This window comes from Girardinichthys multiradiatus, chromosome 7, assembly GCF_021462225.1.
Source record: "Girardinichthys multiradiatus isolate DD_20200921_A chromosome 7, DD_fGirMul_XY1, whole genome shotgun sequence".
NCBI classification, from domain to species: domain Eukaryota; kingdom Metazoa; phylum Chordata; class Actinopteri; order Cyprinodontiformes; family Goodeidae; genus Girardinichthys; species Girardinichthys multiradiatus.
Genome location: NC_061800.1, coordinates 28,089,476 through 28,112,014, shown reverse-complemented (window position 1 = coordinate 28,112,014; position 22,539 = coordinate 28,089,476). Strand labels below are relative to the sequence as shown.

The 22,539-nt window shown below is 41.1% G+C and overlaps 2 protein-coding genes and 2 long non-coding RNA genes across 6 annotated transcripts in view; 2 read left to right on the top strand and 2 right to left on the bottom strand.

The window, feature by feature from the left end:
* The window catches only part of stk39 (serine threonine kinase 39), a 43,648-nt gene extending 38,512 nt beyond the window's left edge, over window positions 1–5,136 (bottom strand). Inside the window, exons 1-3 of the mRNA XM_047371272.1 lie at window positions 4,601–5,136; window positions 1,587–1,699; window positions 1,300–1,408 (exon numbers count right to left, since the gene is read on the bottom strand). Of these exons, the coding sequence (XP_047227228.1) occupies window positions 1,300–1,408; window positions 1,587–1,699; window positions 4,601–4,700 (322 nt within the window). The 5' untranslated portion in view covers window positions 4,701–5,136. The remainder of the gene's footprint in view (window positions 1–1,299; window positions 1,409–1,586; window positions 1,700–4,600) is intronic.
* LOC124871748 lies at window positions 1,722–7,499 on the top strand. The gene is made up of 3 exons (XR_007039106.1): window positions 1,722–1,819; window positions 6,590–6,762; window positions 6,875–7,499. It is a non-coding gene; the product is annotated as an uncharacterized LOC124871748 (long non-coding RNA).
* Window positions 7,500–12,573: 5,074 nt separating this feature from the next.
* LOC124870795 lies at window positions 12,574–16,539 on the bottom strand. Its single transcript, XR_007038892.1, has 3 exons — window positions 16,415–16,539; window positions 13,034–13,148; window positions 12,574–12,939 (listed from the first exon to the last, which is right to left on the bottom strand). It is a non-coding gene; the product is annotated as an uncharacterized LOC124870795 (long non-coding RNA).
* The window catches only part of cers6 (ceramide synthase 6), a 33,704-nt gene continuing 27,598 nt past the window's right edge, over window positions 16,434–22,539 (top strand). The window contains exons 1-3 of one of the 3 annotated variants that reach the window (XM_047369594.1): window positions 16,434–16,761; window positions 19,415–19,520; window positions 19,624–19,754. In XM_047369594.1, the coding sequence (XP_047225550.1) occupies window positions 16,592–16,761; window positions 19,415–19,520; window positions 19,624–19,754 (407 nt within the window). In that variant the 5' untranslated portion in view covers window positions 16,434–16,591. Of the gene's footprint in view, window positions 16,762–18,804; window positions 18,854–19,414; window positions 19,521–19,623; window positions 19,755–22,539 lie in introns of those variants that run through there. The other 2 variants (XM_047369593.1, XM_047369595.1) reach the window with 2 other exon arrangements.

Here is a 22,539-nt window from a genome sequence, read left to right as displayed (position 1 = left end):
GCGCCCCGGGAGCCAATGACATAATAGCAAATACAGGTGCATCTCACTAAATCCGAATTACATAGAAAAGTTTGTTAATTTCACCAAAGTGAAACTCATGTTATTTACATCATTCACTGACATACAAATTTCAAGCATTTAATACTGATAATTTTGATGATTATAGCATACAGTTAATAAAAACCCAAAAATTACTTCTTCAGAAAATTTAAACATGAGACTAAAGATGTTTAATATATAAATGTTATGTTATGGTTGACACAATCATTAAGGGGACTGTAGACTCGTCGTTGTCCAACAGTTACTGACACCCTCCACAAAGAAGCTGGCTGCTCACAAAGTGCTGTAATCAAGCATGCTAATGGGAAGTTAAGTGGAAGAAAAGAAAATGTTTCTTTCTTGGAAATTAGAATATTAAATATTCACACAAAAAATAATTTTTGAAATAGATATGAGACTGCATTATTATGTTGCTTGTGCACCATTTACTGCCACACTTTTTACCTTCCACTACACTTTCCATTGATGTGTTTGAATACAGCACTACAACATACATAAGATTTCAATAATAATAATTTACTTTTTTATTGGTCTTCTGTAATATTCAAAGTTTCTTGAAAACTAACTTTTGGATTATTATTAACAGTAAGTCATAATCATCAACATTAATTGAAAAAGAAAACACTGAGCCTGTAATGAAGCTATGTAAGCTTAACTTAATGAATTAAAATACTAAAATAAACAACATTTATAAAATTATATTCAGTTTTATTGCAACTGTATTTTATCTTCAATTGAAATAGCAAATCTTTCACTCTTTGTACAAAACACAATTCAACAAAAAATAAACTATAAAAGAAAATGCATCTAATAGTAAATATTATTTATAGATACCCCAATCAGCCCTTTCTTAGCCAGTACCAAAATGTGGTACTGAAGTCTGACTCTCTTATTCTGATTTAGAAATTTTTCCCAAGGATTAAAACAAATAAAAGAAAAATATGAAAAACAAGCTCTTTGAAAGGGACGGCAGTTTTAAATTGAACAGAAAATTAAGGAAAACAAAGTGATTTGATATACAGTACATGCTGTTGGTTGATGTGTTTATAGACCAAAGATGGCGGAGGTTCTTTGTTGTGATACATTTAATGAACAAGAGAAAAAAGTTTGATTTTTATTGTATTTTACCTTACGATCATTAATTAGAGCCAATCAAGGAAAAAAAATAAAGTTATGTTCCTCTGCCTGATTGACTGATCCATGTCTAGTATTATTAACTCAGCATTATATTATGCTCACCTCCACTTAGGAGCTTCATCACCACCCAAAGTTCATCCTTCACAACAAAGGAAGTGTAGTAAGTGACAATGTTAGGGTGGTTGCACTGAGTCATGGCTTGAATTTCTTTCTGTAGACAAATAAAAATTCCCCAATACATTAAATATAAAACATATCATTCTTGATCCAAACGTTTTATGTTTACACAGAAATGCATAGCTAGCAGAGATAGTGTAGCAACAAAATGTTAGAAAGAGGTACAAAAACACTGATCTCTAACGAAAATAGCTCATATTTCATGGGCTCACCAACAGCTCATCCATGCTGGTCTGGCATTTTTCCAGGTTGATCCTCTTTATTGCCACACGCTCCTGTCTGGGGGTACAGAGGGCTGCCTGCACCACAGCTGTGGCCCCGCTCCCTGGAATCACAGCCACAAATCAGCATCAGCACAGAGGGACATGAGCCAAGAGGGACTCGCGTCACATGCACAGCTGGAGGATTTTACATTTCAACATCGCTCTGAAGCATTTGTGTTTAGGTAACAGCTTTCATGTTTCATCTGTGACAACTGGAGCAAATGCAAGCAGAGTGCATCGCTCCTTTCACGCATGTTGACACAACGACATCGAAATGTCGGGACATACGGCACACTGCCAACTGTTACTGGCAGATAGTGCTTTATGTCATGTGAGATGTGACTGCTGATTGGGAGAACAATGAGGAGTGGTTTCTCTAACTCCTTACCATCTCCACACATTTTCTTACAAATAACATTGCAAAAGCACCATCACAGACTTAAACTTTTACTTTTACTAGAATGTATGTGATAAACCAACACACAGTAGTGCATAATTGTGGAGTGGAAAGAAAGAGACCCGTGTTTTTCAATTTGTTTTCTTTGCTAATTAAAATCTAAACAGTATAGCAGAATATGTATTCATCCCCTTTTAATGTAATACCTCAAATTAATCCAGTGCAACCAATTGCTTTCAGAAGTCAGCTAATAATAAAAGTTCACATATGTGTCATTTATCTCAGGATACATCCAGCTGTTCAGTAAAAACCTCAGAGGTTTGTTAGGGAACACAGCAGACTATCCACCTGAACTGACATGCCAGGCAAGGAGAACATTATTTAGAGAATCCTTTTGGATTCCTCCGGCTTCCTCCTACAGTCCAAAGACATGCCTGTTAGGTTAATTGGTCACTCTAAATTGCCCTTAGGTGTATGAATGAATGAATGTGTGCATGGTTGTTTGTGAGCTGCCCTACAATGGACTGGTGACCTGTCCAGGGTGTACCCTGCCTCTCGCCCATAGACTGCTGGAGATAGGCACCAGCTTCCCCGTGACCCACTATGGAAGAAGCGGTAGAAAATGACTGACTGAATCCTTTTGGAACCCTGGAGGACCTGCAAAGATTCAAACCTCAAGTGGGAGAATCTGCTAATGTGCTCATCATACACTCCAGAAGAAAGCTGCTGTTAAGAGGAAGCCAGAGGAGGCTCTATCTAAAATTTGCCACAAGCCATGTGAAGAAAACAGCAAATATGTAAAAGATTCTGCTCTGATTAAATGAGACCAAAACTGAACTTTTTGTCCGTTATGCCAATGGAAATCCACAGTGAAACAAGTCATTTACTGGCATGTCTTGAAAAGCCACTCATAGAAGATGGAGCCATTACTCTAAAAGCAACGTAAAAAGATAAACTACAGTTCATCAATACACTCAGGAACAAAGACCCTAATTAAAAAGGGGGGACATTTCCAAGCCTGAGAACCATAACTGTGAAGTACGGGGGTGGCAGCATCATGTTGTCTTGTTGTGTCTTATTACTGCAGGAGGGACTGGTGCACTTCATAAAACACATTTTGAGGAAACAACATTATGCGGAAATATTAAAGCAACATCTCAAGACACCCGCTAAGAAGACGACCTATAAACCTGACTCGGTGACATCAGTTCTGTCAGGAGGAACTCCAGCAAACTATTGTGAGAAGCTTATGGAAGTTTTTTACTCAAGTCAAACAGGCTAAAAGGCCATTCTAGGACGGTAGAGCACACAGTTCAGGTATAGAGAGGCTTCGGCCCTTTATGCGACTGTTCCCTGGTTTGAGTCCCAGCCACAGCCACCTGTGCTGCATTTCTTCCCCACTCTTCACCCTGTTTCCTGTCTGCCTACTTGCAAAGGAAAATTACAAAATAAAAGCCACTTGTGCAGCAAAACAAATCTTAAAATAAAAAAAGTCCATTCTTTCACATACTAAGGAAATGCATGTCATCATCTGAATTTGAAGAAAGTAAACAAATCTTTAGAAACATCTGGCCTTATTCTAGCATTTAGCAAATAGAAATACATTTTATCATAACGGACCTAAAACAGGAAAAGTCTTGTCTGTCTTAATGTCAAACAGTGAGAAAAAAAGAGGTTATGTGTCTTTCTAAATAATTTCCAACAGCATAATCATGTTATGACATGTTTTGAAAATAACATGATATAGCAGATGATTTGTCATACAAATAATGGTTGTTTCAATAAATTTATCAACAAAAAGTTGTGACATAAGATTTACTGACACACTGAAAACAAAATGACTTGAACTTTAAAAACATGGAAGCAGCTGTTGTATTTGCACGACTACACATTTCTGCCTCATTTTTTTGGAGAGCAGAGGAGGGAGGACAGCAGAGGGAGTACTTTTAACACTTCTAGTGTTAAAAAAAAAAATGTTGCAGTATGCATATTCCTTTGAATACTGGCAAGTATTCAAAGGTAAACTGGTTTTGTGGCTTTTTGTTCTTTTACTGTTGACTGGAAATTCCGAACATATATTTATGCTGAGAAACAGGTAGTTGCTGTGCAAATAAGGGTGTTTTTTCTTTCTTTTCTTTTTTTTACTGTAACCGTCGTCTTTCAGTAGTTCCTATTAATTTAGAATATTTCTGAGTTGTTCATTTTGAAAAGTGAACAACTCACTGAACATTACGTTTTATATTTCTATCCAGGAAGGGCACAGCAGCAGTGATTTCAGTAATAACTAATAAACTTGGGAGTCCACCGCTGGAGCGCCAGGGTCTAATCTAATTTGAGGGCGCTGAAAGGGGACTCATTCAATGTGACATTTACTCCCCCATGCAGCAACACTGATTCCTCCTTGTCTGCGCAGATCTACCGGTTAACATCCGCATTGCAAAGCACTGAGAGGAGGCTGCTGCATGTATTTAAAAAAAGCCGGTAGGCCCCTCTCCTTCCCTCACGACAGATAACCCACCACGGGCTGCCTCCCCACCATAATTACCCCGCATCTCCGGGTACTAACCTATGACTTCCTGCAGCTCGTAGGACTCCCGGGTAATTGGCCAGCCGGTGGTGGGTTGCGGATAGTGGACGGTAGCCGGAGATTCGCCTTGATCCGCCATGATGATGATGATGGTGATGATGCAGCCTCGGTCACAGACAGAGAAACAGAGAGAGCCAAGTTTGACCTCAGCTCCTCCTCGGTGGAAGTGTCCGCTGGCAGCTGCAGCGCCACAACCACCACCGACACTGCCTGCCTGGCTGTCTTACTGACTGAGCACAACCCGGAAAAATAACGGAACACACACACACACACACACACACACACACACACACATTCAGGCACGCGTCACAGAAACATGCGCGCGTGCTGTCAGATCACAGCACGATGAGGAAGATATTGTTCAAAACCACAATGAATCTGTGTGGACGAATGAAGACTTGCCAAATAAAATCTTAACTGATGTTTGTTCTTAAATGATATATTAAACCAAATCATCCGTAATTTGATTTGAGCATTTTCAGATAAAATGGCTTAGCAGTTCTCAGCGTAAGTGACACTGACACGTATGTGTGACGAGTTAATGTAGTCACAGCGAGTGGAGACGCGTCCGAGGCGACTGATCCGGCTCAGTGTGCCGATTCATTTAGCTAAGTGAACGAAGGGAAAAGTCAGTCACATTCAATGTCACAAATATAAGTAACAATCACTGTGACAGTCAAAGTTATAGTTGTAATATTTAAAGTCCTGCTTTGAGTCTTGAAGTGATAATTATGAGATACAAGGTCACAATGTTCGTTTTGAAAGTTGCCATTTTTGTCTTTCAGTGTCATAATTGAGACATTTAAAGTTGATTCAAGATATTAAAAGTTATAATTAAGAGATTTTAAATCATCATTTGGACTTTCAAAATCAGCATTTTGGCATTCACAGTAATAATAAATGGCAAACACATGATTGTGACATTCAAGGTAATAATTGTGAAATTTTAAATAAAATTGTGAGATACAAATTCATTGCCACAATATTGATTTATAAAATCATAATTAGGATTTCTAACGTGTTAAAAGGGAGTTCTGTAAGACTCAAAGTCATAAACTGATAATATGGACTTTTAAAGTCACCATTTTTTTATATAACAATAACTGTGAGATTTGAAACCATTATAACAGGATTTCAATTTACAATTCACATTAAATCCAAATCAAAACTTTTTGGTCTATATGAAAAATGCTGTGTGTTAAAAAACCTACACTGCATGTTGTGGTGCTTTTCTTCAGCACGGACATGGAAGCTGGTCAGAGTTGATGTGAAGATACCTGGAGCTGAATACTCCACATCCTGAAACAAAACTTTTCAAAGGGTGCAAAAGAGTGGAGACTGAGACTAATCTTCCTGTGCGACAAAAATCCTAAACATTCAGCCAGAGCTGATTTGTTTAGATCAAAGCATTTTCATGTGTCAGACTGGCCCAGTCAAAGTCCAGACCTAAATCCAAATGCAAATCTGTGTCAAGACTTAAAAAATCTCTCTATCCAATCTGACTGAGCTTGATTTAGCAAAAAGAACAAGTAAAACTTTCAGTCTGTAGATGTACAAAGCTGGTAAAGACATACCACAAAAAACACGTGACTGTAATTGTAAAAATGTAAAATATGGTGCTTCTTTACTCAGAGAGGTTGAATACTCATGAATGTCATGCATTTCAGATTTTATATATAAAACATTTTGAAAACCATGTATATTTTTTCTACCAGCCCAAAAAAAACTACTTTATTTTTGGTCTATCACATAAAATCCAAATACAGTACATTGAAGTTTGTGTTTGCAATGTGACAAAATATGGAAAAGTTGGGGAGGAACTTTTGAAAGGCAATAAACAGTTGATAACTCAGTTTATGAGTTAGTTTGTTATTTACAAGAATCTGCAGTGGGAGAAATTTAACTCTTTGTGGAAAATTAAGCAAGACAAGAATTTTCTAATAGGTAATTCTGTGTATTTATTGTCAGGAAAAAAGAAGAACTTGGTCAGTCTGATTGCAGTCCAAAGATTTGACAGAAGAAGGAGTCAAAGACAGAGAAAGAAACAGGGTGGTCTTATGCTTCACTATGGGAAGAGACACAGAGCAGATACAGTCCTGAGAACCAACAGATGTGTAAAGAGTTTTATACTGTCAATACAGGTTGGTGTGTTGCTGAGTTCACTTTCTTTACACAGTATTACATTGCCATGTTACATTTTTGTTTATATTTTGCTGCTCTAGTGGCCTTTATTTTGTCACTTTTCTTTGAAAGTTGGCAGACAGGAAATGGGATGAAGAGTGGAGAAGACATTGGGCACAGGTTGCTGTGGCGGAGACTCCAACCAGGGAACAGCCGTGTCGAGGGCCAAATACATGGCCAGCATGCTGTACCACTGCTCCAGCGCCATGCAGTTCATAAGAACTGATAACAGAATGTAGCAAAGTGCATTTTTGTTGTTGTTGTTGTGAGGCAGGAAGAAAATAAATATTAACGGCAAAATGTTTATATTTTACAGTATTTTATATTCTTTTAGGCTCCTTTTTTAAAAGATGTTTGGGAGCCGACTTGGTCAATGAATGGATATAAATGGTTCGGATCTTGGCACCGTGGCGGAATTCCCTGGCACTAAGCTGATTCTGAAGAAGTGAAAGTGACGTTTCTAACGCTGGCCAGCAGATGGAGCCATTATTCCGAAGACTCTTATTAAAGTACACAGGGGAAGCTTTGTCAATTTTAATAGACAGTGGAAAGGACATTGTAGACTTTCTCTTCACATCTGCGATAGACAAGCTATATTGTATTGAATTATTTATTTATATTGATATTCATTTGAGAATAAAACGTTTTGTTAATTAACTGAATTATCAAATAAGTAATTACACTGGTTCCAACATATAAAAACAAATTTGAACCATGTTAATTAATATGGACATTAGGACTTGCTACATCACAGATTAAGCCTGTTGAAATCCTTTTGAAAAAAAAATAAAATATGACTGGGACAGAAATTATATTTCTTTTAATGTAGAGCTACTGTCATAATGTTGACGGCCGACTTGACCCACATGCAGAAAAATACGAAGAAACAGAGAAACGTTTAGTAAAACTTTTATTTTGGAACTCAGGTGCAGGGAACTGAAGTAGCAGGGAGACTGTAAGGGAAAACGGACGCAGGTGAGAAACCACAACTGAAATTCTCAAATACGTTCTATGGTGAAAGCTTACATTAAGTAGAGTTAAGTCCGCCAGGGAGAGAGGTTGTGATCCTGGTGAGCGGTGGCTACGCAGCACGGCGTAGCAGGTGAGTTCAAAGAGGTTTGGAGGAGGGTGGACAGCGTTCGCATGAAGCTGTGAGGACAATATCTGATCAGGCTGCCAGCGGAACAAAAACAAGGATCCAGAGTCCATAAAACAGTTTGAAAGTTCCTTCTGATGTCTCACAAGAACGAGGCTTAGTCAACCTGAGACAAAAACAAAACATTAGTCAAGGAGCAAGGAACAGAATCTTCTCAGATAAGCAATAATCTTAAACCAAGAATTGGCCAGGTAAAATACCACTAAGAGGCAAAACACTCAGGCGTCGAAGTACTGGCTCGCCTCCTTCTTATAGTCCTCAGTTGATGACAATATGCGAAACACCTGACGACCAGCTCCTCAGCTCCTAACGCCCCTACCGGTGGAAGAGGGTTAGTAGTAGGCAAAAATTACCAAGATCTGACACCACCTCCCCCTCAACGACCGCCTCCGGGCGGTCCAGACGAACTGGCCTGGGACGACCAGAAGTCCTGAATCAAGTTAGAGTCCAAGATGAAAGACCGGGGAACCCAGAGGCGATCCTCGGGACCATAACCCTCCCAATCCACCAGGAACTGCCATCCTCTTCACTGCCGATGAGAGGCCACGATCCGGCGGACCGAGTAGGCAGGGTGGCCTTGGAACTCCCGGGCGGGTGGAGGGGACACGGCCGGAGGGGAGAGAGTGCTGGACTGGACAGGCTTAATCTGAGATACATGAAAAACAGGATGGACTCGGAAACTAGGGGGTAAACGTAAACGTACAGAAGAAGGATTAACCACAGAATCAATAGCATAAGGACCGATGAACCTGGGAGACAATTTCCGGGACAGAGACTTAAGCGGAACAGTCCGTGTAGAAAACCACACCTGCTGACCCGGGCTATAGGCAGGAGCGGGGGTCCGTCGTCTGTCGGCGTAGTGCTTGTTGGCTGCAGCAGACCAAAGCTGTAATGCCTTGGAAGTGGCCGCCCAGATCCGTCTGCATTGCCGGACGTGCTGTCGTACAGAAGTAACAGCAATCTCCTTTTCATCCGCAGGAAACAGGGGTGGTTGATACCCTAGCGAAACTTCAAATGGGGAAAACCCAGTGGCAGTGGACACATGTGAATTGTGTGAGTATTCAATCCATGGCAAATGGTTGCTCCAGTCAGTGGGACTGGAGGATGCTGCGCAGCGTAGAGCTGCCTCCATCTCCTGATTAAGTCTCTCTACTTGGCCATTGGTTTGCGGATGGTGACCGGAAGTTAGAGAAACCTTTGCCCCCAATGCTGCATAGAATTCCCTCCATACCTGGGCGGTGAACTGAGGTCCCCGGTCAGATAGCACGTTCTGGGGAATTCCATGCAAACGAAACACGTGTTTGACCAAAAGCTTGGCAGTCTGGAAGGCGGATGGTAGTTTCCTGAGGGGTACAAGTAACAAAATCCATGGCAATGTGGGACCAAGGTCGAGGTGGAACATCCAGTGGTTGTAGAAGGCCAGCAGGCAGTCGATTTGATGTCTTGTTTCAAGCACATGTTCTAGAAGCAGATACAAAGTCCTTAACGTCCCGATGTAGAGTGGGCCACCAGAAGCGTCTGGTTATTGCGGCAATGGTCCAACTAGCTCCTGGGTGCACCGCAAACCTTGAAGCATGAAACCAGATAATGAGGCGAGACCAGACGGCGTCGGGCACATACATCCGATTAGGTGGTCCAGATCCTGGCCCGGGTCAGCAAGGAGGGCCTGCCGCACACAGTCCTCAATCTCCCAGGTCATGGTTCCAAACGTGCAACTAGGAGGTAGGATAGGTGCAGCTAATTCCTCCGTCTCATTTGTGGAGAATTGACGTGACAGGGCATCTGGCTTTATATTTCTGGTACCAGGTCTGTAAGAGATCAACAAATTAAAACGAGAAAAGAACAAAGACCAACGTGATTGTCTAGGATTTAACCGTTTTGCTGACTGGATGTGTGATAAATTTCTGTGGTCTGTCCAGACCAGCACAGGGTGTTCAGCGCCCTCCAACCAGTGCCTCCACTCCTCCAGGGCGAGCTTTATAGCCAGGAGCTCTCTGTCACCTACATCATAGTTTATTTCTGCTGTGGACAGTCGTCGAGAGAAAAAGGCACACGGATGGAGTCTTGCGTCGAGATCCTGGCGTTGGGAGAGCACCGCCCCCACTCTGGTGTCCGAAGAGTCCACCTCCAAGACAAACTGCTTAGCTGAATCCAGATGAACGAGTACTGGTGCATGGGTGAACTTAGTTTTCAAGGCGTTGAATGTGTTGACTGCCTCCGTAGTCCAGGTGAACGGCACCTTGGAGGATGTCAGGGCTGTAAGGGGACTGGCCGTCTGGTTGTAGTTCAGAATAAACTTCCTGTAAAAGTTGGCAAAACCAAGAAAACGTTGTAGCTCCTTTCGAGTTGTTGGAATAGGCCAGTCCTCCACCGCCTTGATCTTGTTGGGGTCGGCGCGAACCTGCCCACCCTCAAGGACGAAACCCAGGAAGCTGATGGAAGACTGGTGGAATTCGCACTTCTCGGCCTTCCCGTACAGCTGATTCTCTAAGAGGCGCTGTAGGACTAGCCGGACGTGCTGATGATGCTCTGCAGAAGTCTTAGAGTAGACCAAAATGTCATTGAGGTAAACAAAAACGAACAGATTCAGAAAGTCCCTTAACACATCGTTCACAAGGGCTTGGAAAACAGCAGGTGCATTACATAATCCAAATGGCATCATAAGGTACTCAAAGTGTCCAAGTGGGGTCTTGAAAGCCGTCTTCCACTCATCTCCCTGGCGGATTCGAACCAAGTGGTAAGCGTTTCTAAGATCAAGCTTGGTAAATATAGTGGCACCATAAACTGGCTCAAAAGCTGATGAAAGCAGGGGTAGAGGGTACTTATTCTTGATCGTGATGGCGTTTAGTCCCCTGTAATCTATACATGGACAGAGGGATCCATCCTTCTTGCCAACAAAAAAAACCCCAGCTCCCAGTGGAGAAGAAGATGGACGGATTATCCCTGAAGCTAATGACTCCTTAATATAGTTCTCCATTACCAACCTCCGGTCCCGAGATCTTATAAAGACGGCTGGAAGGTAATGGAGCCCCCGACAAAAGGTCGATCGTGCAGTCATAAGGACGGTGCGCCGGGAGAGATTTAGCCCGAGACTTACTGAAAACTGCACTTAAGTCATGATACTAAGTTGGTATCTGAGCAAGATCGGTGTGTTCAACCTCTCTCTCTACTATGTGGAACAGCTGATTGGAGACAGGATGACAAACACTGTGTAGACCAAGACTCTACCCTTAACTCCGCCCAGTTGAGATGCGGGTTGTGATGCTGCAACCAAGGAAAGCCTAGCACTAAAGAGCTCTGAATGATGGGAAAAACAAACAGGGTGATGAGCTCCCTATGGTTACCAGATAAAACCAATTCTAAGGGAAGTGTTCTATGGGTTATGCTGTGGAGCGTCCGGCCATCTAAGGCTAAAACTTGACATGGCATAGTTAATGGTTCAGTCTTAATCTGATGATGTTTTACCAGGTCTTGATCAATTAGGCTCAGTTCACAACCTGAATCTAGTAGGGCGGAAAAAGTGAAGCTCTGTTGATTTAATACTAATGTGGCGGATAAAGTGAAATGTGAGGGCATGCCAAGAGGCTTCTGGTCCACGGGTCGCCCTGCTAGAACCGGTGGACCCGACCTTTTGGCCGAACCGGGCAAGCCAAAACAAAATGCTCGGGCGACCCGCAATAAAAACACTGCCTGGCCTCACGTCGATGAATTCTCTCATCCTTAGACAACCGAGCCCAACCGAGCTGCATGGGCTTGGACTCAGCTTGACCTGAGGCCTGTACCGGCCGGCTTGGCGGCTGGTGAGTGGTAGAAGACTGCACTCTAGGAAAGAACCGCTCAGCGGGCTAAATCAATATACTCATCTAGGTTCTCTGGCCCCTCCTGTAATACTAGTTCATCCTTTAAATTTTCGTCTAGAGCTTGAAAAAACATTGACTTCAGTGCGCTGGAATTCCAACCAGACGCAACCGCTAAGGTTCGAAAATCTATAGAAAAATCTGTGAGCGGTCGATTGTGTTGTTTAAGCGTACACAATCTACGAGCCACATCAGTCTGACCCATCTCAAGGTCAAAAATGGATCTAAAATCCTTCAAAAACCCTTTGTAAGTGCAGCCAAAATGGTTATAGTTAGTAAATCTTGCTTCTGCCCATCGGAGTGCCCTACCAGATAACAACCCTAAAATATAAGACACCTTTGCATCATTATGGAGAAAAGACTGTGGGGAACGGTTAAATACTAAGGAACATTGTAACAAAAATCCACGACAACCTCCCACCTCACCGGAAGATTTCTCCGGGCAGGGGGAAGTGACGTCCCGGCCATGCGGAAGTCGCTGCGTAACCGAAGGCTCTGCAGCGGCCTCCAGTGGTGCGGTAGTTCTAATACTTAAAGTATGCTGCAAGAGTGCCGTCATCTCCCCAAGCTGTTGACTAACCTGTCGCTGTTGTTCTAGGAGTGAACAGAGGGTTGAATCATGCGCCTGAATCGCCAGACCATGTTCCGAAACAGTTCTTCGTAGTTTTGCTGCGGGGTCCGGCTGGCCTGAGTGTTCTGTCATAATGTTGATGGCCGATTTGACCCACATGCAAAAAAATACGAAGAAACAGAGAAACGTTTAGTAAAACTTTTATTTTGGAACTCAGGTGCAGGGAACTGAAGTAGCAGGGAGACTGTAAGGGAAAACGGACGCAGGTGAGAAACCACAACTGAAATTCTCAAATACGTTCTATGGTGAAAGCTTACATTAAGTAGAGTTAAGTCCGCCAGGGAGAGAGGTTGTGATCCTGGTGAGCGATGGCTACGCAGCACGGCGTAGCAGGTGAGTTCAAAGAGGTTTGGAGGAGGGTGGACAGCGTTCGCATGAAGCTGTGAGGACAATATCTGATCAGGCTGCCAGCGGAACACAAACAAGGATCCAGAGTCCATAAAACAGTTTGAAAGTTCCTTCTGATGTCTCACAAGAACGAGGCTTAGTCAACCTGAGACAAAAACAAAACATTAGTCAAGGAGCAAGGAACAGAATCTTCTCAGATAAGCAATAATCTTAAACCAAGAATTGGCCAGGTAAAATACCACTAAGAGGCAAAACACTCGGGCGTCGAAGTACTGGCTCGCCTCCTTCTTATAGTCCTCAGTTGATGACAATATGCGAAACACCTGACGACCAGCTCCTCAGCTCCTAACGCCCCTACTGGTGGAAGAGGGTTAGTAGCAGGCAAAAATTACCAGGATCTGACAGCTACGACGTGCGTAGCAAAATATCATAGGGGAAAATCACCTAGTTCTGTAATAGTTTTTTTTAAATCATAGCAATAGAATTATATAAAATTAAAAAATATAAAATTGAAAAAATTGCTTTCAGAGAACCTGAGGATAATGAGTCATGTTTGCAGCAGAGATCCACATGCACAGGTCTATACAAAATAGTCCGGTGTGGCAAAGCTTAATTATAAGAAATATAAAAAACATCAAAAAATTATATACATATAAAGAATTTGGAAGCAGGCTGGCAGAGATTTATTCATTTTACAAAAAATTAGGTACTTCTAAACTGGAATTGACAAGAATTTAACAAATGATTTAACAAATTCACTTACTTGTAACCTAAATGCTGGCTGGATAATCAACACAAAGGAACTCGGATGTAAAAACACAAAAACTATGAGCACAATAAAGAGGTGAAGACTTTTTACAATAAAACAAAAATAAATACTTTAAACTGAAGCTTCACTTTAACAAAGATAGCAGGAAAGTTCTGACGAGATTTAAATAACTAAAAGGAGAACCTATGAAATCACAAGTCATCAAAATAAAGAGGAAATCCAGCCAAAGAACTAAACCCACAACAGTATGAAAGCGAAAGTCAAACGCTATGCAATGAAAAAAGGAAAAAATCTCAGAAACCACCTATATACACAGAAGACTGCTCTGACAAGAAATGTTGGCTTTGCACCGGAGATGTTTGTCATTGGTCTGGATGATGACAAGTAAATCTTAATTATTGAGCATCGAAACTGCTTCAGAGTTTCATGTTTTATTTTGACAACTTTAGACAGTCATGTCCAATTCTGGCCTTCAGAGCCCGGTGTCCTCCATGTTTTAAACATGTCTCTTCTCCAACATATCAGATTTAAATGATATATTAACCTCATCCACATCCCATCACGTTCTTGATGGGATGTGGATGGCATGTTAATAACCTATTGATGTACATCAGGTGTTGAAGCTGGGGTATATCTAAACAACACCCAAATTGTGCACCACTGCCGCAGACATCTTCTGACAGTAAAACTCGGCAGGTTAAACATCTGAATATCTTTGAATGAGAATGCTAAAGACAAAGCTGCAGTGGTTTTAATAACTGGTTTCAATAAAAAAAAAAAAATGCGACACTCCAGCAGGACACACACAGTGTGAAGAAGAGGCAGGAGCAGTTTTTCCTTTGTAAACGAGTTAAACTTCCAGTAGTTAGACAGAATTTAAAGAGACAAAGACATTTTTACCTGACCACTGCTAAACAATAGACCAAAATAAAATTGTGCAGTTGTATGTATTCATACTTAAATTTAGAGTTTTTCTGGGAGTATTCATAGTACAAAACATACTTAGGGGCCACTTCCTTAGATTCATCTTGTTAGCTGCAACATCTTTTTCTTCAATGTTGCCTCAATTTGTGATGGAGTATAGTCAAAAATATGCAGGAAGCATTCCACTGAGATGTTTGGTCCTAATTGACATTATAGCATGACAAGATTTGTTGGCTGCCCATCTATGATTCCATTCTCCTGTTTCACCGCATCCCAACGGTACTCTGTCGGACTGAGATCTGGTGACTGTGGAGGTCACTGGAATACCGTAGACAAAAGAACAGTTTACCCATGTGTAAATGGGTACCCATCAGAAGATGGGTACACAGATGAAAATGGTCAGTAACAATGCTCAGACGGGCTGTGGTGTTTAAACAAAGTTCAGTTGAGAGTAAGGAGCCTAAAACAGGACAATAATATATCCCTCACACCATCACAGTACCACCACCTGCAGCCTAAACCGTTGATACAAGGCAGGATAGTTCCATGCTTTGATGTTGCTCACATCAAATTCTGACCCTATCGCAGATGAAATCCAGACCCGTCGGACCAACAAAAGCTTTTCCAAACTGTTACTGCTCAAACTTTGGTGAACCTGTGCAAATTTTTGCCTCAGTTTCTTGATATAAGTTGTAAACAAAAAATAGGAAACAGGTTTTTTATTGATTTGTCTTTTTTAACAAGACCATCAAAAGGAATTTGGAGAAATTACCAGAGATGATATGCAATTTCATCTTTAGATCATACATTAATCATTTAAGATTTTTATACTAATTTCTTCACATATCTGGGTTCTTTTGTTTGTTTGTTTCTGTGCTTTCGGTGGCCACAAACAAAAATATTCAGCTAGAGAGAGAAATATAAAAAACATAAAAAAAGAAATAAAGAACAACGTCTTAAACATATGGCCTTCAAAATTGTCTAAATGCTGATTATTATATTGTGTAAGAAACATATCAAAACTGCAAAAAACATGTAGTTTCTAGTATTGCACAAGTAAAATAATACAGTTTGGGTTACTAACTGAATTCTATAGATGTTAAATATTTTCTTTTATTCTTAATTTGTTTTAAGTATGGTTGATTAAAAACAAAATTGTTGGAAAAAAAAAACTTCAGGATTCTTTTATAAAATATAGTCTATTGTGTCAACAAGAGGTATTACTAAATAGACCAACTGGGCATAAATCACAGGGGTCATTTGGTTGCATTTGAATACACTATTCATCTTTATTTTTCAAAAATATCCTTTAAAAAATTACAAAAATCCCAAACCTTAACTAAGAAGAAATTATTATTATGTGCCAAAAGGTGACCAAAAGATCCAATAACTACAGGAGGGACAAACAGTCCTAATATGAGATGATCTTCCAAGAGCTTATTATTATTATTTGTACAACAAAATAATAAAGCAGAAATTATGTTTCTATGAGCTGGACCGAAGAGCTTGATGCAAAATAATAAAAAATGGAGAAAAGGTCGTTGTACTAGCCTAAATTAGCCAGTAGGTGTCAGAGTTTGACAAACCATCCGGTGTTTCCGTTCAACGTCTTTCCATGTCCTTGCACCCCCAGCCTATAGCTTTATATGACAATCAGTTGAGTTTGACTGTGATGATGTTTCGGAGCAATTACTTGACCTAGAAGGCAGGTCATCGCAGGTTTTAGGTTTACACATTAAATTATCTTTTTTAAACTAGTAATGTATAGAAATTAATCCGTCTCATTTAGTTTTAACACAATAAGCAAGGCTGACTGTCATGGTGATATTTTCTTTAAAAAACGTGCTGGTTTATATTGATAGAGCCGTAGTAATACATTGTTATAACGTGCACTGACTGAGGGCTATTGCATGACATTTGAACGCACCAATCAGTTGCTGAGGAGCTGATTGAGTCTACTTCCCTACACTGGGATAGTTGAAGGGAAGCGGACGGACGGCGGTCGCACACGGATTTCTCCTCATCAGGCGAGTCGGATCTCCCCGACAGAGACCTCCGAGACGCATCGAGCCCTCCGTTCCTCCATCGCGTCTGCTGCAGGGAGATGGCCGGGATTCTGGCGTGGTTCTGGAACGAGCGCTTCTGGCTCCCCCATAACGTGACCTGGGCTGACTTAAAAAACACAGATGAGGCAACGTTCCCGCAAGCCGAGGATCTCTATCTGGCGTGTCCTTTGGCTTTCTGCATCTTTATGATACGGCTGGTTTTCGAGAGGTGGGTTCTGAGCTGACGGGGTAAATGAAGCAGGTGGTGATGGGGATGCGCTTTTGTTGTGTCGATGAGACGTTGCGCTGCTGTCTGTGCCCCCCGCCCCCCCTACCCAAACAATAGTATGTTATCTGGTTAGCTTACACATCAACATCCTTCTTCTGCAGGCCTACAGCGTTGCTTGCCTTTGATGCATCTGTCAGAGCAGACTGACCAGACCTAACCTGTCCTTGCACACCAAACCTGTTTTTCAGCAAAACAAGGAATAGGCTTCCTTTATAAATACTGGCGTTTTTTGTTCACATTTCAGTCGTGTTGCGCCTTAATGCATTTTGCATGTGTTTTTATTTTTGAATCATCAGTATGGTTCATAGTATGATGATTACAGCAGTTACAATCATATGAAGTAGTCACTGAGGCCTCACAGATCTCAGTTAAACCCAGATCCGACCCAAGACTTTACGGGGTCCTAAGCAGAATTTTATCAGGTGCCCCACTTCCAGTTTAGCCTATTATTCACAAGCCACAACAGAGCCATAAATAATGTTTGAAATATTACATTGTTAATTTGGGCAGCTAAAATGTGCATGTAGGCCCCATGCAGAAGGTTAAGTATAGGACTGGGTGCATAATGGTTTTCTTGTATGCGACCCACTTTGGTGGACCAAACTCCTATCAGCTGAACCAATTGAGCAGCCTATGTGGGTCTTAGATAGGTCTTAAATGGATATTAGGAACATTCAAATCGTGCAGCACATCAGGACCCAAATGGGTCCCCATTTTAGCCCAGAAGTGTCTGGCATCAAACTTATATAGGCAACTTAAACTGAGCTATTATGTTACCTGAGGTAAATCCAATCTGGGACCCGTTTTTTCATGCATTCCTTATCCAAATGGATATATACACTCACCGGCCACTTTATTAGGTACACCTGTCCAACTGCTCATTAACGCAAATTTCTAATCAGCCAATCACATGGCAGCAACTCATTGCATTTAGGCCTGTAGACATGGTCAAGACGATCTGCTGCAGTTTAAACCGAGCATCAGAATGGGGAAGAAAGGTGATTTAAGTGACTTTGAACGTGGCATGGTTGTTGGTGACAGACGGGCTGGTCTGAGTATTTCACACTGCTGATCTACTGGGATTTTCACGCACTACCATCTCTAAGGTTTACAGAGAATGGTCTGAAAAAGAGAAAACATCCAGAGAGCGACAGTTCTGTGGGTGCAAATGCCTTATTGATGCCAGAGGTCAGAGGAGAATGGCCCGACTGGTTCGAGCTGATAGAAAGGCAACAGTAACTCAAATAACCACTCCTTACATCCAAGGCATGCAGATGAGTATCTCTGAACGCACAACACATCGAACCTTGAGACGGATAAACTACAGCAGCAGAAGACCACACCGGGTTCCACTCCTGTCAGCTAAGAACAGGAAACTGAGGCTACAATTCGCACAGGCTCACCAAAATTGGACAATAGAAGATTGGAGAAACATTGCCTGGTCTGATGAGTCTCGACTTCTGCTGCAACATTCGGATGGTAGGGTCAGAATATGGCGTCAACAACATGAAAGCATGGATCCATCCTGCCTTGTATCAACGGTTCAGGCTGGTGGTGGTGGTGTAATGGTGTGAGGGATATTTTCTTGGCACACTTTGGGCCCCTTAGTACCAATTGAGCATCGTGTCAACGCTACAGCCTACCTGAGTATTGTGGCTGACCATGTCCATCCCTTTATGACCACAGTGTACCCATCTTCTGATGGTTACTTCCAGCAGGATAATGCACCATGTCATAAAGCACAAATCATCTCAGACTGGTTTCTTGAACATGACAATGAGCTCAATGGACTCAAATGGCCTCCACAGTCACCAGATCTCAATCCAATAGAGCACCTTTGGGATGTGGTGGAACGGGAGATTCGCATCATGGATGTGCAGCCAACAAATCTGCAGCATCTGTGTGATGCTATCATGTCAATATGGACCAAACTCGCTGAGGAATGTTTCCAGTACCTTGTTGAATCTATGCCACCAAGGATTAAGGCAGTTCTGAAGGCAAAAGGGGGTCCAACCCAATGAGGGTACATAATGTATGTATATCACATTAGTCATGAAATATTTAGGAGATAAATCAAATGTGGAGGCATATTCATTTATTTGACGTTCTGCAGCCATATCCAGTCTGCAGGTTTTCAATACAGAACCAGAGTCAGAAATGTAGAATTTAATCAGTTGAGCTTTCAAGCAAGACAGACTCAGGAAGAGTAGGGACGTTAGGACTGAGTTTAATTGGTTGTGGTTACAAGCAACCACAAAACAATATATTTTATCTGTTAAGATTTATTTGCAGTTACAGTGAGCAGAAACATTCTGTAAAAGACACGATAATAGCCAAGATACGAAATAACTTCTGTTTTTTGTTTAACAAATACATAGATGTGTTATCCACTTTGATCACAAAGACACTGTGGTCCTTTAATATGGGAATTAGGGCTCAAGCACTCTAGAAGACGCTGACGTTTGTATCTGATTCATAGCTTCTGATTGGGCAAAATTAAAAGGCTATTCAACAGTTTTATGAGATCTGAAGTGCTTTTATTGTTTCATGCTGAAACCGTTGTTTTGAAGTCTAGTGGTGTGTTTTATTGTAGGTTTATTGCAAGACCATGTGCAATGGGCCTGAAGATCCAGGCCAATGGGCCACAAAAGGCACAGCCGAATGCTATCTTAGAGAAGGTTTTCACTGCTATAACCAAGGTGAGAACATGTGTTTTTATTTTTGATTGTAATTTGTCTAATGAATTTGTTCTACATCAAAAAGGTGAACCCGACACACGGGGTGCTTTAATTCTCTCACTAGCATCCAGACGAGAAAAGGTTGGAGGGCCTGTCCAAGCAGCTTGACTGGGACGTGCGCACGATCCAGCGCTGGTTCCGGCAGCGACGTAACCAGGAGAAGCCGAGCACCCTCACCAGATTCTGTGAAAGCATGTAAGACATATCACTCCTACATTGGCTGTAAGCCACCTGCCCTGCATGGAATAAGACCCAAGTTTGACTAAAAACAAATTACAGATTTGTAACATGCCAAAGAAATCTTATCACAGTGACCAATGATTCTGCCTAATGATTGCTGCATAGTGCTTCCCTTTAACTCACCAGTAGAGCTGATATATAAGTGAGGGCTGATTTGAATAGGCCGTGCTGCATTGCCATGCATCAATAAGAGAGCCAGTGACTGTAGTAAAAGCAGGAATGATAGATAACTTATCTGAGCAGGTACCATGCTTACCGCAAGTTCCCTTTCATACCTTATGGGAGAAGAGGTAAATTATGTGGCTTTATGAAAGCAAACAGTAATAAAAGATCCATTTAGACTAATTGGAGATGGTAATGTAGAAATGTTAACATGTCCATTAAAGTTCCTGAAAAGTAAGAGTGAAGTCTTTTTGATTGCTTTGTCTGCAAAACACAACATAAGACAGTAGACAAAATGGAAGGATGTTGGCTGTTGGTTATTTTCCCAAATAGCCATTTTGTACATTTTTCAGTTTTTGTGTATGAAAAGGAGCCATCTCATAGTTGATGTAGTTGGCTCATTTGTCAAATTTCATAAAAGTCAACTAACATGATCAAGAGTCAGAAACCCAATTATTGGAAACGGGCTGTAATATAAAGTCTTTAGAAAATGCTACTCAGGTAAATTAAATAATATCTTAAGTTAGAGTATTTTATATTAATTTATTTATCCACAGAATGCAACAAAATACTAATAAGGGAAATAAACTGATATGCTGTCATTTAAGTACATGAGTAAGAAATGGCTTGTTTACAGGTAGGAAAAGGTTGTAGAACGGAAATAAATGTCATCATGGTGGTACAAATTGGTGAAGGGGTGAATTGACCTGCAGCCTTTGACATTGGCAACACCCCATCCCCCTAGAAAATAAGAAAACGCAACAATTTAAAAAGAAATAAAACATTGTTCTTCAACCATGCGTAATAAAGCTTAATCAATGCAGAGTCGCAGGATTGTGAATCTCCAGCGGTCAATGGACTGCTCACCATTCCATCAAATGGCTATTAATCGACTGGTTGACCCACATGACAGAAACCATGTACACACACACATACGCTAACACTTAAGGACAGCTTAGAGAGAACAAATAACCAAAAATGGGTGATACATCAGGTAAACAGAGGTTGAACCCAAGCATGCATGGGGAAAACGTAGAAACGTCATGCAAAAAGGCACTTGTTGGGATTTGAATCCAGTAACTTCATGCTGCAGAGCAACAGTGCCAACAACTGTGCCACCCTGTGTGGTTTGCAGACAAGATAAAATAAAATGTAGAAAAAAACAATGGTTATGGAAAAACTGTTCTATTTCAACAAATAACATGCTACAAGCAAACAGAAAACTACTTTACTACTAGCAACCTATTACTAAGACAGAAAAACACAAGGCAACCAAAATTGTGTTAATAAGATGGGCCAGTTTTTAAAAATAACATAATAACAAATTATTTTATTTCTTTTTTTTACTATCTTTAAATTTTTTTGTGTTTGCTCTTCAGATGTCAACACATATCCAATGGATATACTGTCAATTCACAATCAGCTAATAATCTCTGATTTTTAAAATTCTGCTTTGACCCTTTAAGTGAAAAAAAAAAAATGCTGCTTTAGATTCAGTTAACCAGTTTTCATGCTGGGGGTTAATAGTTAAATCCATCGGATCACAAACCCACTCAAGACGCTAACAGAGATCCAGCTAATCTGCAGTAATGCGTTTGCCATTAGGGAGATTGTAGTTACTTAGCAGTGTGATGTTAAAGGCCAAAGAGCCAGTTTTGCTGTCAGAGCCTAGTCATGTCTGACACCATTAAAGCAAATCTGGCAGTTTGAGACACGGGGAGCCTCCTATCTTCTGATCCGCCTGAGGCTGCTGTTCTCTCAGGAGAACACCTTTGACTGATTAGACCGCTGGATTCATGTTACAACGTCACACAGGATTCTGAGAAAGCTAAAACATGCGTTCTCTTGCACAAGAAGAAACTGGATTTTTGCCCCTCTCAGCTTTTCAAATATGCTTTCAAGCTATTGAAGGAACAACTGCATGAACGCTGTTTTTTGCAGTGTAATCAATGGTGCAGACCTCTGGGCTTAGCAATAGTCCAGGTTGTCTGTTTCGGTTGTTGCAGGTCTCTAAACGAGGCTGACTTCAGTCCCTTCAGCAGCAATTGTGCTGTAATTAAGCTCTCGTGCCCAGCTGTCCTGGTCTGATAGGATTCTTTGTCTCCCCATTGTGTGGACCGCTGATCTGTTTTGTATTCTTTTCATTGTGCAAACAACCAGTGTGTAGAAACCATATTTACTAAGGAAATAATGATGACTGTGCATGGAGTTTTTGTTTACAAGCTTTTGTTTTTTTGCCCAGATGAACAGCAAAAGAGTAATTAAGTTTCTATCTTAAGAAAGAAACCTGCAGCAGGAACTCTCTTGAGTGGATAAAATAGAAAATAAAACTAGATGATGAATGGGGAGTTTTTGCATTGTAGCTGTACAGTTGTGTTCATCTCTTCAGCTCTCTATTGTTACAACAAGATGAGTGTAGGCTTTAATGATGCTAAACTTCATATCTGATCAATTATTTCCAATTTTGCTGAATTATAGAACTATTTCATAGTTTTTTGACATCAGGAAGTTGATATTTTATCCTTTCTGAAAATGTAAAATAGTTAGGTTAAACCTGAACCGGATTATTCTGCGTTAA